The sequence below is a fragment of the Ciconia boyciana genome, chromosome 25, assembly GCF_034638445.1.
Source record: "Ciconia boyciana chromosome 25, ASM3463844v1, whole genome shotgun sequence".
Taxonomy (NCBI): Eukaryota; Metazoa; Chordata; class Aves; order Ciconiiformes; family Ciconiidae; genus Ciconia; species Ciconia boyciana.
The window spans coordinates 4393368-4411473 of NC_132958.1; the positions used below are offsets into that span (position 1 = coordinate 4393368).

General features: G+C 46.5%; 1 protein-coding gene across 1 annotated transcript; it reads right to left on the reverse strand.

The window, feature by feature from the left end:
- Window positions 1-4957: 4957 nt before the first annotated feature.
- ATP6V1B2 (ATPase H+ transporting V1 subunit B2) lies at window positions 4958-14761 on the reverse strand. The gene is made up of 14 exons (XM_072846191.1): window positions 14616-14761; window positions 11860-11915; window positions 11004-11102; window positions 10272-10365; window positions 10093-10170; window positions 9442-9581; window positions 9205-9306; window positions 8719-8816; window positions 8343-8466; window positions 7749-7899; window positions 7286-7368; window positions 7090-7194; window positions 6730-6859; window positions 4958-6607 (listed from the first exon to the last, which is right to left on the reverse strand). Exons 1-14 carry the CDS (start codon window positions 14722-14724, stop codon window positions 6465-6467), a joined length of 1512 nt encoding a protein of 503 aa, XP_072702292.1. The 5' UTR covers window positions 14725-14761; the 3' UTR covers window positions 4958-6464.
- Between the last annotated feature and the right edge of the window lie 3345 nt (window positions 14762-18106).

The window sequence follows — 18106 nt, forward strand, 5'->3', positions numbered from 1 at the left end:
AGAAAACAATTACAGACGTAGAGATACAGCGGAAACGCCTTAATGAAACCGAGGACATGTTTTGACTATTTAAGCTCTTTTCCTCCAAAACCAATCAACTTGGAGCCTATTTGCACTGCACGGATCGGGTGGTTTCACAGGTCTAAACAGCACAGGGGGAGGCAAAGGGGGAGGCTGGGGGGCAGAAAATAAGGGGAAGCACTCAAATTGCAGAAAACACTATTCGTCCTCACCCATCTGGCTGCTTCCATGGGGCACTCGCCCCACCACAGTGCAGGGTGGGGGGCCCAAGCCACACACGAGCTGCTCCGTGCCCTCCGAAAGGGCACCCAGCACCGGCACCCAGCTCCTGCCGATGCTTTCCAGGGAAACCTTGGCTTTGCTCACACTGCCCGAGGCATGAGGGAAGTTTATTTTTAGAGCCTTTGAAAACTGCTGAGGAGGAAGGAGATAGATAGAAAACCACGTGCGAGGGCTCTCTTTCTCCTGAGCAGCACCTTCTGTTACAAATCACCTCCAACCATCAGCTGCCCCAGCTGCAGGGTGCTGCCGGCTCAGCCAAGTCCTTCCCAGCCTTGTCCATGTATCTGGGTCAGGGAAGCAGCGAGGAGGAGAACCCCGAGCTGTCTGTTATCCCAGAGGACATCCCTGCCCCGCAGAGGTCACAACCAAATTGCGGATGCTGCAGCGCAGCAAAGCAGAGACTTACTGGGGCTGAGCAGCAGCAGGAGTCAGAACAGGTCCAGGAGCAAGTGCAGCGTCCCTGAGGGCACGTACACTGTAAGGACACCTTCTTGGCAACACCCAGGTCACTGGGAAGCCAAAACCCCAGCCCTGGAGACCCTGGGCTGCTTCTTCCATTAAAAAAGGTGAGGGTCCCACCCCTTTTCCACCAAAACCCTAATGAAGCTACTGATGAGAAAAAGCTGCGTCCTTCCCGCAGGTAGGGCTCAGAGCATCCTCTGCCTCAGGCGGCAGAAATCAGGCAGCGGGCACCGCCTGGCCCTTGTAAGGTTGTTGCACAAACAGAAGCACAGCTCCAGCGTTAGGATGCTGTGAAATCACAAGGAAAGCTGAGCAGTGGAGGGCAGCCATGGCCAGGGCAGCCCGGTCCCTGCTGCAACCCCGCTGCTTCTTGCCCAAGAGGAGGCACGTTCAGGAAGGAGCAGAAAGCCCTGACAATACTGGGGTAAAGCCGTTCCCTCACGATACCCAATGCTGCTTCTGTGGCAGGTTGAACGTGAACGGGATGGCATGAGTCTGTGTCATGGCTCCTGGGCTGAGGAAGCATCTGAGCACGAGGGGCATGGTTGGCTCCGGTGCTGGGGAGCAAAACAGGAGCAGCAGCACCAGCTCGTGCGTCTCCCCCACAGTCACTGGGGTTCCCTGCTTTGTGTTGGCTTTGGGTGAGCTCTGCCCCAGCTGCCTGAGCGCCAACCGTCCTCAAACAGAAGGAGTTTGAATTAGTTGTTGAACTAATCAGCAGATGCAAATAAGCTTCAAGACAGAGAAAAGCTGATTTGCATCTTCTTTTAACACCCCGGTGCCAGTTTCTGGCTGGGGGGGGGGGGGCGCAGAGTCAGACCTAAAATCACAGCAGAGACAAGACCAGGGCTGCCTTTGAAAGAGCAATTAAATCGAGCCACCTCTTGCTCGCAGGGTGATAGAGGGTCAGAGGCAAAGCTGCTTTTGATGTGCAAATAACCTGCAGCAGCTCTCCCCACCAGCCTGCTCCCCTGCCTTACATCTGCCAGTCCCAACTGAAAACCCAAGGGGCAGGGTGGGGGAAACGGGTCCAGTGTTTGCTCTCCTCCCCTCCTCAATGAGCCGACAGCTGGCGTGTGCTTGTCGGGGGACCTGGCGGGCTGACATCAGTTGGCAAAGGGGGATAAGACCCCCAGGCAGTCCTCATTAGTCATTACCCAAAAAAAAAAAAAAGAGAAAGAAAACAGCATGTAAATGCACTAAGGCAGCAGCTGGGAGATCAGCACATCCCATTTAGCATGGTACCTGCTGTCTCCACGCCATGAAATAGGGGGCTGTTTGTTTAGCATCCGGCTAAGCGCCATGTCAGGAGCTGCGCGATGAGGGCTCACAGCACAGCCCGGCCCGACGCCACGCAGAGGGGCACCCCTTCCTCCTGGTCCTGAGTGCCCCTTTTCTTTCCCACCCCATTTTCCCGACAAAGGGCTATGTTCTCAGCTCAGTGCTAAAATAGCTGTGCTGCAAGCCCCAGCCTGCTCCCGGGGCCTCCGGCTGATGGGAGCTACAGCTATTTTTGTCATTCCTCCCTTACAGGGCCCTGGGCCAGGCTCAGGCTGTTTGCTACCTGGGAGCTTCTAGGCTGTAGGACAGGCTCTGTTGCAACCTGGGCACCTCTCCGTGCGCAGGGTGACAGCAATGCTCTGCCCGTGTTGGCAGATGCGTTTCCTTCAGCAGCTGGGGAACATGAACTAGGAGGAAGACCGATATTTCTGCCCTGCTTCGAGTCTCCGGAGCTGGAGGAGAGCAGGCTCAGGCGTGCCCTGCAATCCCAGCGGGAGTCACTGCCAGTGAGGAGCAGCGTGGCACGGGCAGCGCAGCCGTTGCAGCCCGGCCGCTTGCCATGCACGAGTCCAGGGAGCAGAGGGAACACGTCAGAGTTGACTTTGCTGCCAAACCTCTGTGAGATATATATGCCTCATTAAATCAGAGGTCCTGGAGGTTTAAACAGCAAGTAAGCCTGAATTAACTCCCCCAGATAAGAGCTGAAGAGCCTCAGCAGGCTGGTTTTGTGCATATAAGCACAACCTTCTCCCTTGACCTTACAAAGCCAAGCAAACCAGAACCAGCCCTACCCCTGGCCCCCACAAGCACCATTCAAAAACTCAGTGCATTTGCGGTCAGCGGCATCTAAGCAAGCTAACAAGCATCACTGCGTGCACTACCGCTTCCAGCGGGTCTGAGAATTTCTGAAGCAGTTCTTGCACTGCTGTCTCAATATTTAATTGAAAAAAAAAGTTATTTCCAGGTGATACAGAGTCTGAAACAGCCTTGTCCTTCTGGGCTGCAGCAACACAGCTGATTCGGGAGCTGACAGGCAGCAGCTCGCTCCATCCCCTCTCCACTCGCTCCTGGCCGGGCGTGCAGTGCCGCTGCGTGGCTGCCGCGCTCCATCCGGCACCACGCTCGCTGCAGCCCAGCCAGCCTCTCCCCGTGACGCAGGCTGAGCAGGCAGCTCCCATGTGCTGCAGACAACAGCTATTTTAGCCCCGGCACAAAGCCACCCTCACTATTTATATCCAACTCAAACCTTTGTCTGGCCCGGGTGAACCACGCTATATCATTGACGGTTTGCCCGTCCGTCAGAGCCGCTCAGAGCCACAGAATACATCCATTCCTTCCCCTTTGCTCCCACCAGCTGCAAGTTAGTAGGGCTTAATTACCATGAATATTCTTATAGTTGCAGAATTCCTTTTGGTTTGCTCTGTAACATATGAACATTGCAGGAGCCACGTTATCCATATGCAGACGCTTGCAGGTATCTCGTGAGAGAGAGCTGCCTCGCTCCGCAGCACTCACCCACCCTGGGGAATGCTTGTTCAACCTTTGTCCCCAAAACCCGTCACCTGCTGAAGGATTTCAGGAATTCACCGGACTTTGGAATTTCTTCTCTTCCTCATGTTTTCAGAACCTGCATTACTGAGCACCAAGGGCTGCCATCTGTTCATGAAGTTATTCTCATGCCCTAACCCCAGGCTCTCCCTCAAGACAGAGTAACTGTAACAGAGGGGTAAAGGGATAGAAAAAGTCCAAAGCACTTGTCCCAACTTTTTTTTAAGCCATCAGACATGTTTTTAGTATACTAGATCCTCCTTCCTCTTCTTCTATCATGTTAAACAAACAGTCTTCCAAGCTCTGTGGGACAAATCAAAGCCACTATTAATACTGAGGATACAGGATTTGTAACTTAGTGTCTCTCCTGGTGAAAAACATACTGCAGGAACCAGCTTGGACATTTAAATGAGTTTTTAAAAAAGAGCCAATATCTTGATCTACCTCAAGGACTTGTACTTCTGTACAAGAAACAGCTCGAATTATAGCTTAGTACAACATTTAATAGGAGCAGACCTGAGACAGCTTCAGGCTTTTATCAGTCAGAACAAACTCTGGTTTACAGAGACCGTGTCGGTGCAGCTCAGCGCATCAGGGCACAACTCTTTAAAGACGAAGAGCAAAATCAGCACAAAGGAAAGGTGCTTTCTTCCCTCATTAAGTGACTGGTTTTGATGTGCACATTGTTCAGCAAAGGAAGGTACGGTTGGGTTTACTTCCTGATGTACTCCAGAGAGCGGAGGAATCCCGGATCTCCCCGTTTCACACTGTTCTCAGCCTCTCACCTTCACCAGCCACACCGCAGCCCCCAGCAGGGAAACCTCACAACAGTTAATTCACAGAGAGGGACTGACACCAGGGATTTAAGCAGAGCCATGCCCCAGGCTGTCTGCACAGAATACCTGGATAAACCTACCCAGGCCCCCCTCACCCTTAGTAGTACTCTTCATACAGAAAATTTAAAGTCAACAGATGCCTAAGCTCATTTTCAAGAAGCCTTTTAAGGTTTCCTAGCCTCTAGTGCAAACTACCTGTGGAAACAGCAGTATCACATTACCCTCCAACATTCCTGCAAAGCCTTTACCCGTGACTGCACCACCCACCCACTCCACCAGCCCAAAGCATTCGGTCCTGAAGCTGAAGGCCAAATCCTGATCAAAAGCAACCAGCTCCAGTAATAATGTGGGGGTGGCTCAAGTGGCCCTCGCTGTGACATAGAAATGGCAGTGAAAAGTGCTTTCAGCACGCTATGAAGTAGTTTCATTCATGTAAACAGGATCCCCGGGGGCAAAGGACATCTTAGCCACTGCTAAAAGACCTGAAGTTGTTTTCAGCCACAGAACCACAAAAGCTTCCATTTTGTTCAACACCTTCCATATTTAATTTATTTAGATATTCTCTACATTAAAGTATTCTCATGCCAACACTTCCAACCTCCCATCCCTACCTCAAGAAAAATAGACTTGACACAGCTTTAGGGTGGAACGCACTGGAATAAAGTTGCTATTGCATCCAAGTTACAGAGAACACGGAACAAACTATAGAAAGAACTGCACATAGGAGACGTCAGGGAAAGCTGGAATTAGTACGCTATCGTTCGAGTCATGTTAGCACCTTCCTAGACAAGCACTGAAGGCGTTTAGAGAGGTGCAACATGCTTTGGTTAGCTAGACCAGAGCTTAAACTACATTAAGCCTGGAAAAAAAGCAAGAAAGCCTGCCAGCACTGGGCTCAGAGCCTCATCTGAACCAATTTGAAAAAAACAACACTGAATTGACTAGCCAAGTTTGCAGTGTTTGGGAATGCCGAGTTCTCCTGGCTAGCCAAATCTGTGCCTGGAGTGCAAACCACAACAGTTTCAAACATGACTCAGGACCCAGTGCCACCTAGAGCATGCTTTATAACAGAATTCAAAATATCCATTCACACATTAAGTTGCTTTCTCCTGTCGCATCATTTTGTACAAGACATACTTTAAAAGCTGACCTCCCACCAGTACAACTGTGTCAGGTATAAGAGTTTTTTCACATCTCGTATAATCCCCTTCGATAGCAGCACAAAGCCTTGAATTACCTACAGTTTTGCCCATTGGGACGCTACTGATCTCAGAATGCTTTAGCTGCTGTTTTGTGTCTCTGGCATTTCCAGAATTCAAAGAAAAAAAAAGGGTAAGTAGGAAACTTACGCTGCAACCTTCAATTTAAACCCTTTAATTCAGTAATTAAGCCTTACCATGCTACCTTCAGGTAGCAACCCACTGGCCTGTGACCTCTGAAAAAGCACCTAGCATGCCTACAGCATCCTCAGTTCATGCATACCTTTAAGAATCTTAAGCCATAGCTGAAAACCAGTGGCTTGCATTTTTCAGAAAGGTATGTTGTCATGCGCCACGCTTTCCACACATTAGCCTGGTCTTCAGGCACAACAGCAGGACAGCAGAGTGCCATCTGTTCTACCAGCAGCATGGCAACTGCGTATGATCAGACTGAGCAGATGCTTTGGACAAAGAAGTCACATTTGCGCTCTCATGTTTTCTAAACCATGTGCTCCTGGTTTGAAAATAAAGATTTGCAATTTCTGGTAATCCTCAGACATTCCCTTGAAATGTCTGCAAAAGGTCCAGTTCAATAAAAACCCAAGCTTCGTGATAGCTATTGCACATTTGTAAGAGCTGGCCTAAATATTTTCCTGAAGATCCAGGCTTTGGAAGAAGGGATATTTTAAAAACTGGTATCAGTGTACATTGGAACACTGGCACAAGTGTCACCTATTCTTGGTTTTAATTGTAAGGGCGACAAGTAAACACCAACACATGAAAAAAGAAAACAAACAGCATTTCACAGAGCAAGGAGTTAGAGATGAAGCTGTGGCTAGTGTTTTGCAGTCGAATCTCGAGGATAGAATTCAGCCAGTGTCGTCTGAGGAATTCTCTTCAACATCTCCTTGGGGAATATTCGCAAAAGCTGCCATCCAATGTCCAAGGTCTCGTAAACAGTGCGATTTTCATAAGGACCTGCAGAAAGCAACCACAGACTGAAATATGGGGCAGGAACGTGTCTCACCACCAGGGAGATCTGAGAACAAGACCTTCTAGGTGTTAACGCATACTGTGATGTTCTTGAAACAGACACTTACCCTGAGCAATGAAGTTCTTCTCAAACTTCTGCAGAAACTCCAGATAAAGAAGATCATCTGAAGTAAGAGCTTCCTCACCAACTACAGCCTTCATAGCCTGAACATCCTTTCCAATAGCATAGCAGGCATACTGGAAGGGATAGAAACCAAAGTGCTTTTACCTTGATCATCCAACATAGCAATTTCTGTTCAAACCCAAATACAGGGTCTCACTTGACTACGCTAAGCACTCAGTCAATGCTTTTAAATCCGCCTCAGGAGTATTCTGGATTGCAACTGTTTGGCATGCCCTTTACAGGCTGTTCAGCGAGAGGTGTATTTGAAATATGCCTCTGCTTCTCTGAAGAGGTTTTTACATACCAGTTGGTTGGATACATCTGCATGATCCTTCCTGGTCATACCGTCTCCAATAGCTGACTTCATCAGTCGAGACAAGGAGGGCAAGACATTAATAGGTGGGTAAATCTGGAGGAAAAAGATATCCAAGAATTTCAACATTAATACTTCAAAAAGTACAGAATAATCTTAAATATGTTCTAACTGGTCTGGGACACACCTGTCTGTTATGCAGCTGCCTATCCACATAGATTTGTCCCTCAGTGATGTATCCAGTCAAGTCAGGGATAGGATGAGTAATATCTGTGGAAAAAAAATGGTTTGACAGTTTTCAGACCTTTTATATCCATTCTAGCACAGATGCAGCAGCTTTTTGCAGTTAAGTGACTTCTAAAGTAAAACACCATCAGTTAGTACCCCCACATATCACTAAATGCTCTTATGCAAGGATTAGTGCTGTAAGCACTCCTGATAGAGGGCTGGAGAATGGTCCTGAAGTCTGAAATGGGCAAAGCATTTCTATTAGCAATATAGACAGAAGGCAGCCAACAACTGCAATATTCAAATGGAAACCCTAAAGGCCACAGGGCCTCCTATCTTGCTGTGTGTCCAAAATAAGGCAGGTTGCTCTAAAGGAGTCCTTCAAAGCGCTATTTATTAAAAACACTTGAAAAATAACTCACCATCATTGGGCATGGTAAGAATAGGAATCTGAGTAATGGAACCATTTCTGCCTTCCACACGCCCAGCACGCTCATATATAGTAGCCAAGTCAGTGTACATGTAACCTGGGAAACCACGACGGCCAGGCACTTCCTCTCTAGCTGCCGAAACCTGAGGCAATCCAGGAAAACATTTCCAAGAAATCAGATCACTCACACAGACCTGCTGCCTCCCCTAATTAAGCTACACTAGTGACTTAAAGTACTTCTTCCTACAGGTGATACCAAAATAGGGCCCCACAAACCTCTATTAACGAAGAGAAGCATGTCACCACAACCATGTATGATGAGACAAGATGCCAAGGCAAATCAGAAACTATAATATCAAACTGCTGAATGCCGCTAGTCAAGTAAGTTTAGCTATCACAGAAGCAATAGCTGTTTGATGGCTGAACATAATCCTAGACAAACAATGAATAACTAAAAGCCTCACTGGCTATTTGAGAACATTGTAACGAATACTAATTGTACCAGCTTGAGCAGAAGTTTACATTCTCACTTTATACTATGAACCCTTTCTGCCAACACCCAGCATGCCAGTTAATAAATGCGTACCTCTCGCAGAGCTTCGGCATAGGAGCTCATGTCTGTCAGAATGACCAACACATGCTTCTCACATTGATATGCCAAGAACTCTGCTGTTGTTAGAGCTAGACGAGGTGTGATAATGCGTTCAATGCTGAAATAGAACAGTATGGCATTATTTACGACAAGTGCTTAAAGGCGGCAAGGTAACAGTTTGAAGTTATAAATACTTTAAAACCCTCTGAAAATCTGCTACATGCACCAACTGGAGTACCAGCATTTCATATTCAGCTTTGCTGCAAAATGTCAATGTAAGTGACATCTGGCAGGACACCAGTGAGGCTTCAGTTTCCAGTTTACTTGTTCTTCTCAGCCTTTTCCCAACCAACATAGCGTAACTACTTACGTCGGATCATTGGCCAAATTCAGGAACAGACACACATTGTCCATGGACCCATTTTCTTCAAAGTCTGATTTGAAGAACCGAGCAGTTTCCATGTTCACCTAAATCACAATATTAAGGCATCAGTTCCAGGCCAGCTTTTAGGTCACTACAGTTTGCATCATATTAAGGTCTGAACACCTCATTAATAATCCATACGCAAAACTCTCTGCATCATGAAGACTCCCCTACATTCCCAACAGAATGAGTTATTTCTAGAATTCCAGGCTAGAGATTTTAAGTTAAAGATACTTTAGCCTGATCAGACACACTTTGTTACAGTACTCCTGGCCATTTGCGATTTTCAGCCATTCAGCCAGCCAATTTAGCACTGTCTAGTTATACACTTAAGACCTATTTAGAATACTTTCAAAAAAGTAATGTTCAGCTACTCTCAACATTGGCTTATTTATTACTCAACCATCATTTCCTCCAATAATATTGACTTACACCCATAGCAGCAAACACAATGGCAAAGTTTTCTTCACTGTAGTCCATCACATCTTTGGATTTCTTCACCAAGCCAGCTTGGCGACATATCTGAGCTGCAATCTAGGGGGGGAAAAAAAAGTTTCCATCCATCTGTATATTTGATGCTATTACACAGACCAGAATTTAACTTAGTTTACTTTTTAACCCCAGTGAAATGCAAGCCACTAACAGTTCAGAGTAGCTTTGAGTACTCACCTCATTGTGGGGCAAGCCAGCAGCTGAGAATATGGGGATTTTCTGCCCCCTGGCAATACTGTTCATACCATCTATAGCAGAAATGCCAGTCTGGATCATTTCTTCTGGATAGATACGACACTGGGGATTGATTGGCTGACCTGTTATATTTCAGAGAACATGTTATTCCATGTACGTGTTTGAAGCTTGATCAAACTTCCACTGACCTTGAGCACTGATCTAAGGCTCATGTCAAAAGGTGCAAACCCCACCGTTAGACCTACAAGTCTTTAGATGGCCCAGTCAAACCTGCGCCTTTTGTAGACCCCAAGACTCTGGCATTCTGTGGTCATGTAAATGGTAAGAGTGCTTTCAAGAAAAGCCTGTCAGGTTATTAGCTTTTTAATCTTTGGAGGCTGTATAATTAAGATAGTCTACAAATACGTCAAAGAACAGCCTCCAAGCATTACTGAAAACAGTTATTTTCTGCTACCTCATCATCCTGCACTTGCGTAAATTTGATTCGAGTTTGGTGCCACACACATACTTAAAAATAAGTTTAAACTCCCACTAACAGATCCTATGTTCAAAACCAAAACTATGGCAACATTCAGAAATCAGAAACACCAGATTTGTCTTTAAATCCATACCAGAAATGGATTAAGAACATACCCATTATGTCAAGGAAATCTTCAGCCAAAACAATGGGGCCTCTGTCTATGGGTTTCCCTGATCCATTAAATACTCTGCCTACAAAAAACAGCAATAAAATCAAAATGTAAGTTACTGTGAAAGTAGGTTAGTGTGTGATTAAGTCTGTTCATTCTTCAAAGCAAGATACAAGTACTTACCAAGCATATCCTCAGAGACAGGGGTTCGAAGAATATCCCCGGTAAACTCACAAGACGTTTTCTTAGCATCGATACCTGAAGTTCCTTCAAATACCTGTAAATATCGCAGAAGAAAAAAACACAGGAGAACAGAGTAAGTCTCGTGCTTTAAAAATAACACCCTAGAATGCTGCTTCACAGCTTGAACTTGATCAGCCACAGGGCAGAAAAGCAAAGCACTCCTCTGCAAGCAAAGGATTTCAAAAGCAGCTTGCTAGTACAAAACATCACATAAAAACCTACTTTACACAAAATTCATGAAGTGTATCAGCAGCAACCAACAAACCCTGTGCCATTCCTTTGATCTCAAGTATTTCCCTTTGCCAACAGTGTAAAGTTCTTCAGATAAGAATTAATATTAACAAGAAACAGCTGCTTAGAAGAAATACCTGCATCCACATACCATAGGAGTTGATCCTGAATCTAATATTGAACAGTTATAGTACAATTCCTTTAATCTAGCAGCAAACAAATCTGGGGGGGATGCAAATAAAATATGTCCTTCTGCACTCCAGTTTTCAATCTTCTAAAATTATTCATGCCACTTGCACTTGGAATAAGGAGGTGGGTCTTTTATTTATTTATGGTACCAAAAGAACATATCACAAGACAGATTTGTCATGGCTCAGACACATGCTGATTAATAAAATACTTTTCTGTTGCAACAAGAGACACTCCTGTCCCTAATTGTACCTGAACTACAGCTTTGGAGCCACTGACTTCCAGAACCTGCCCACTTCTTCTTGTGCCATCAGGAAGAGTCAAGTGGACAATCTCTGCGTACCTAGGAAACTGAAGACAAGCAAGAAAGATGGTGGAAAGCATTAAAATCCAGAAAAACAGTCATGAAACTATCAATATCAGTTTCAAGCAAGCTTAAGCTTAGCAACTACTCAATTATTTTTAAAAATAATTTTATCATCAGAACAAAACTCACTAAGACAATTAAAATTTATCAAGCTAAAGCCTTTTTTACAGGGACCAAACAACACTTGCTCAGAGTTGTAGGCTGCAGAAAGACCTGACAGAACCCATTCTACAAACCCCAGCAGTCCTCACATACTAACAGAAAGCTACAATGCAGTGTCTGACAACAAGAAAAAGCTGGCTTTTGCCTGTGCATAGCATCGGTTGCTTGCCTTCAACGGTAACTTGCCAGTAGTTTGAAAACAAGCCAAAACTGTTTACAGTTCCCTTTTGCAGAGCACTTATGCTTTGGTAACAAAAACGTCAAGAACAAAGGGAATAGGTATGTTTCTGCATTCAAGTTTAGACAACATTTTGGGGATTTTGGTAAGACTGAAACACTGTTTCCTTTCTTTCCCCCAACAGTCTCAACAACTCTCCCTTTCTTCCAGCAACAGACAACCCTCCTTAGCTTTACAGCAATTTGCGCATTCTCATTTATCTCAGCAGCCAGAAACATATCTTGTATTAAAATTGCTCAGCGGACCCACTAATTTCACAACAGGCTGGATTTAACTTGTCACAGCTTTTCTTGTAAACTCTCCCTCAAAAAGCTTCATTCATTAGGAATCTGAATCTTTACCTTAACTTGATCCAAGATAACCAGGGGACCGTTCACACCCGATACAGTTTTATAAGCTGAAAGAAAGCAAGCCACAAGTCAGGTACTTCCTCAGAACATCAGAAATATCCTACATAAAGTTTTTGAAGTTTCATTCCTATCACCAGTCTTAGTTTGCAGATTTTGGGCCCACCGCTGTACTGCTGCTGTGTTTGTTATGAACTCTACAAGAAGGATTAGGTACTGAATTGTGCGGCCAGCGTTTTTTGCTGCTACTTGCAAAGCACCCGAGGTAACATTGAGATATATGATATTGCCATTTTCTTGTCCAACACAGAAATTCACTGCAAGTCTATATCCAGGGATAATTTGAATGCCACCAGAAACACCAATACAATGTAGAGTTGACATTTTAAGCTAAGAAAGAGACAGTTGCAAGATCTTTAAAAAGCAGGGATAACAATGTCTGTAATTTGTGATAAAGAAGGTGCCACTACAATTTATGTCCAACAAATGGTGAAAAGACCTTAACATCAATACTCAACTTCTAGGCTTTTTTTTTTAACCACAGAAGTGTCCTGCTCCATGACACTGAAACGGCCCATGTGAAAGCCTGGACTTAGCAAAGCAAGCCGATCTCGTGCTCAAAAGCTGATCAGCAGAGCTTCTACAGTAAGTTGTGGGTTTTGGCACACTGCTAAGAGGAAACCTTGTAACACCTTTCCTGTCTCCCAAGAAAAGGTCAATGCACTATACTGTAAAAGGTTGAATTTCACCTCAGCCAAACTCCTCCTACTCTTGGGTTATCCTGGTTTAACGTAAGGATTGACACCTGATAGAAGGCCACAGCTAGCTGGCTCATCAGAAGGCTCATGTCTTAAACATCAGCAGCTCACGTATTAGCACAACATACAACCTGAGGTACCGTGTGCCCAGAATTCATCATTCTGCTACCAGCCCAGTGGAAGAGCTGTGAAAATGCACTGAACAGTCCTCCTGCCTTGCTCTAAGGACAGACTAGTATCCCAGCATCACTTGATCCACAGGGAAAAGTAACATTGAGTCAAAGCTTTACCAGGGTCACAAGGAGCAGTGACCAAGAGAGTGACTGTTAATCATTTATCCCTGGGAGGGAAAAATGAGCAAGCGGAGCCATTTGCAGAACAGGAGAGACACCAGCACCCGTTCTTGGTCACGCTACAAGGCAGAGGAAACAGGGACTCGTGGTGCTAGGAAAGATCACAAATTCCACCAGGCCACAGGGAATCATCTGGCTTAGACACTTCAGTCTGCCCAGGTTTGGTGCGCTTACCATGCGTTGTCTAGACTGTCAACAATGCGGTATTTACGCTTAAGCAAACAGTTTGAACTGTTACAATATAATCTCTTAATCAGCAATAATCAAAACTGCATTAGATAAGGTTTGAGGGTCACCAGGTATATAAGATGGTCTAAGGCTGGAACTCCTATTTCTCAGTTTTACTCTTGTCAAAATCCTGCCAAACACCCTGAGACACAACACATGTCCCTAAATTAGTCTTAATCAAAAGCACAGGCTGGCCTGCTCCTTTCACCTGAGCAAGGAGAACTACACAGACATTATGCCATGAAGAAGCCTCTGCTTAGACTGCAAGTGCTTGCAGCCCACTGTCCACGAGAAATGGAAAACATTATCTTGAGCAAAGCATTTCATCTCATGACTGTCTCATGAGCACTTCCTCCTCAGTCAACGGGAAAGGGTTTACACTCCTTGCTTTGTCCACAAGAAAATATTTCCTTGACATCAACCAGCATCCATTCCCCTTGAAAGCAGCTTGCCACTGACTCAAAATTCCTGTTTCCAATAAGATCAACCAGTTCTATGACAAATCAATAGCAACCAAAGTGTTTTTCATATTCAGCTTGCAAGCAATGTCAGTTGGGCAAAAGCCAAAACCTACACAGAAAAACAGGAATTGAATATGAAGTCACCTTGGCTCCAACCTTGATAGAAGCCTCCACTCCAGAGTAAAGCAAAGCAGTAGACTTGAGGGAGCAGGAACAGTAATGATCGATTTGGCTTTCAAATCTGACTAACATTTTCAAGGAAACCATTGCAGAGGAGCTCCCTGGCTACCACCTTGTAAGTACTCACACTATTTACGTGCCCAAGTAGAGTCACTTGGGTAATTACTACCTAGATCAAAAAAAGGCCAAGAAAAATACACCTTCAAAAAACTTTGACTTTCCCCCTACTACACTGCAATAAAGGGTTTTCTACAAGGCTACCGCATTTCCCCTTTTCCATCAGATTTCTCAACTTCATTTTAAAGGAAGAGAATCCACACCACCTCCCACAAGTTACAGCAATTTTCAGTTCCTGCTAAAAACTTGAGTTTTTCATGAAGGACGCTGAAAGGGCCGATGTCACCCGGGGGGAACAGGCTCAGGGTTCCAGCGTGCGACTAATTTAGGTGTTTGGACGGGACGAAGCCGCGAACAGCACCGCTGCAGCCCCCGGGGCCATTAAAAGCCACCTCGAGCGGGACACCGGCCCGCAGCCCTCCAGAAACCCCCGCGCACCCCCCAGGCCTGCCCGGCGCCTGGGCCCGGAGGAGCACCCGGGCCCGGGGGAGGCCGGCGCTGCCGCAAGGAGCGGCCCAGGCTGCCGGCCTCGCCCGCCGCCGAGGCTGCGGCCCGCCCGGCTCCGAGGCAGCCCGGCCTGCGTGCGGCCCAGCGGGCGCTCGGCCCCGAGCCGGGCTCCCCCCCTCCCGCCGCCCCCGGGGCCCCGCACTCACTGAGGCGCGGCTGGGAGAGGTAGTCGCGGGTGAGGGCCGCCACCTGCTCCCGCGGTCCGCCGGGTCCGGCGCCGTTCACCAGCCCGCGCACCGCCCGCACCGCCGCCATCTTCTCCGCTGCCCCGGCCCCGCGCGCCGCCGCGCATGCGCTGATATAGCGCCGCCGCGCAGGGCCCCGCCCGCCGGGAGCGCCCCGACACGGGGCGGGGCAGCGGCGGGAGCTGTCCGGGGTGCTGGGGGGCGGCGGGGCGGGGGAGAAGGGAGAGGGAAAGGGAAAGGGAAAGGGAGAGGGAGAGGGAAAGGGAAAGGGAGAAGGAGAGGGAGAGGGAGAGGGAGAGGGAGAGGGAGAGGGAAAGGAAGAAAGGAAGAGGAAAAGGGAAAGTGAAATAGAAAGAAAAAAGGGGGAAGAGAAAAGGGAAAGGGAGAGGGAGAGGGAGAGGGAAAGGGAGAGGGAGAGGGAGAGGGAGAGGGAGAGGGAGAGGGAGAGGGAGAGGGAGAGGGAGAGGGAGAGCGAGAGGGAGAGGGAGAGGGAGAGCGAGAGGGAAAGGGAAAGGAAGAAAGGAAGAGGAAAAGGGAAAGTGAAAGAGAAAGGGAAAAGGGGGAAGAGAAAAGGGAAAGGGAAAAGGAAATGGAAAGGGAAAGGGAAAGAGGGGAAGCGAAAAGGGAAAAGGGAAAAGGAAAGAGAAGAAAAATAAAAGGAAAGAGAAAAAGAGAAAAAGATAAAGAAAACTAGGAAAATGAGAAAAAGAGAAAAGGGAAAAGGAAGAAAAAGGGAAAAAGGGAAAGAAAGAAAGAAAGAAAGGAAGGAAGAAGGAAAGCTAATTAATTAATGGATTGACAGAAGGGTTAAATGGCTGAGAAGACAAGAAAAGGAGCAATTCTGCTGTAAAAGGAAAGCAGAGCCCTGGCCTCCCACCCAGCTGTCCCCAGCCCCGGGCCAGGGGTGCCGGGGGCTCCAGTAGTGGGGTTTGGTGTCCTTACACCTCAGCCATGTTTTCATGGCCCTGCTTCAACCTAAAGCAGCACTTTGACCTAAGAGTGTAACGGTAGCTGCTTAGGGGAGATAGGAGATAAGAAATAAAGTACGACCTGGCAATGAGACAGGGCTGGCAATGGAAACACCCCGCCTGCACTGATGCCGCAGACTCAAACGTCAAGGGCTGACTTGTACAATTGTTGAAAGGACAGAATGAGAGCTGCCTTACCCCTAAAGCTTTAATTTGATAAAAAAAGATAGTGGGTTATTTGTAAACACCTCTTTCCAGGAAACCATTAGTCTGTCAACCGTCTGTTTCCTTATGGGTTATGTATCTCTTCATACATGTTAAATTTTAATAGTTGCTGTTTGTTCTCCTCCCCATTTAGCAGTGAGATAGAATTATTTGATGTTATAAAACAATATTCTATCTCCTTCTACGTTAAAACCAGAAATATTTGGGGGGAATATGTTTTCAAAGAGATATTGGCAATTCTGTGCTTGTTTGGAGGAGCAACAATGTACCAAGGACTGGTAAGATGGATGGAAAAAAAATAAACAATTGCGCAAGAAACTGTTCAGCTAAGAGGGAGTAAACACAATAAATAATCCCCAGACAAAGGAACAACACCGTCGAGTGGATTAAACACAAAACGGGAAGGCTTTGGCCAGGTTTCAGCTCTCCTTCTAATGCAACGTGACCCTGAGCACATTACCGAGCTCTCCTGTTTAATAGTCAAAAGGACTTAACAAAATACAGACCAGCAGGACTCGCTAAATGGCAGCCTGAAGGCTTACTTCAACCAGCACCACTTTGCAAACTGCTTCCACCTGCATTCAAAGCCTGGCTAAAAGCTGGCCCAGGGATGCAAACTCCAATTGCTCAAAACAGACCATTTTGTGTTCTAAATATTTTTATTCAGTTCTTAACTACCCTTGCGGGCTGAGAAAATTTGCCTCGTGGACTAACAACAAAATAGCATTTGAGAGGACGATGCAAATTCAGCCACTGGAGAGCGTAAGGCAAGAGGCAGCGGCCACTGCCAGGGCAGCAGTTCCTGTGCGGGGTCACAGAAACCTTCTGGGAAAGGAAATATTAGCAGAGAGTGACTTTAAAGAAAACTATGGCTTTACGGGTGCCTGTTCCAATCCGTGTTTACGCTGTCGTGTCCACCTGACCCCAGGCTGGCGATATTACATCTATAAGCCATTTGTCTCATGCTGGTTTCTAAAATGATGCTTTGTGCTGGTACGCAGGAGCCCTCGCTGCACAGCGGATGTATTTCACTGCACCTTCGAGGTGAGTCAGCAGCAGAAAGCAATCTTGCCGAGCGAAGCCTGCTGTCGACTGAATTCACTGGAATTGCAATCAGCCTGCGGAGCCAGCGTGAGGTCTGCTATCAGCCATTTTTCAGGCCCACATCCTATGCTGGGCCTCGAGACAGCCCATAAATTCTCTTATACTTTTCATGACATCAGAAATGTTCACGATACTTTACTACCTCAGTCTGGCCAGGAAGAAAATCGTAGTCATTTTTTTTCCGTAGGGTTATTGAAAGAAAAATTCATGGCAAATATTTATAATGGTTAAAAAAACAGTATCTTGAAGAGAACTGCCTGGAAAAATCTGATGGACGCATGGAAATGCTTCCAAAGCGCATCTGAGTAAGCTTTCCCGTCATCTCTGCAAGGCAAGTGACACGGCTGCAATCTCCTTCGGCTGCTTAGGGCCACCAAATGAGACGGTGTCCTGACCTTGGGGCCTACAAAAGAAAAAAGATAATAATAATAATAACTGTCTCCACATGCCCCTCCTCACCTGAAGGAGAAGCTGGATTATTTTTCTATCCAGAGCCCAAGGTACAGCTGAGCAATTCTGAGCTCCCTCAGTAGATGGTAGTGCTGCACCGCTCATCCTCTTCTCTACTTTGCAGATTTAGAAAGTAATTTCCAGGCCTAGCCATTCAATTCTCAGCTCATGAAACATATTTAAAGGCTTCAACTCCTGCTCTAATGCACACCCAGGGAATTCCTTGGTAGGATGCACTCATCTCATGTTATTGGCAATAGTTTTTGGCCATGCAGAAGCCAGATAAATGGCCTCAATGGCAGATTTACGTGCCAACAGAGAAAAGGTGAATATGTTTAGGATTTATTTGCTTTCTCTGCAGTAAATCTCTGTATCCTGAATGAATGATGGTATCAGTTTTGGTTTAAAAAAGAAATCACAGAGCAAAGTGTCAAACGTTTAAGAAAACAGAAAAGATGGAAGAAAAGAGATCACATTTTCAATGGCATTTGCAGTACCTCACCCATGCAGGGACAGAATTTTCCATCCAGCTTTGCTTATGAGAAACAGGCCTTGTTAGTCCAAGAAATATCTCCCTGTCCCTGGAGATAAAGCAGAGAGCATAACAGCGCAGGGAAAGGCTGTGGACGAAGCACCCCACTGCCGGCATCCTTCTGCGGGGAGGAGGCAAGGGCAGAACTCGGATGTGGAGGGACCACAACCTGT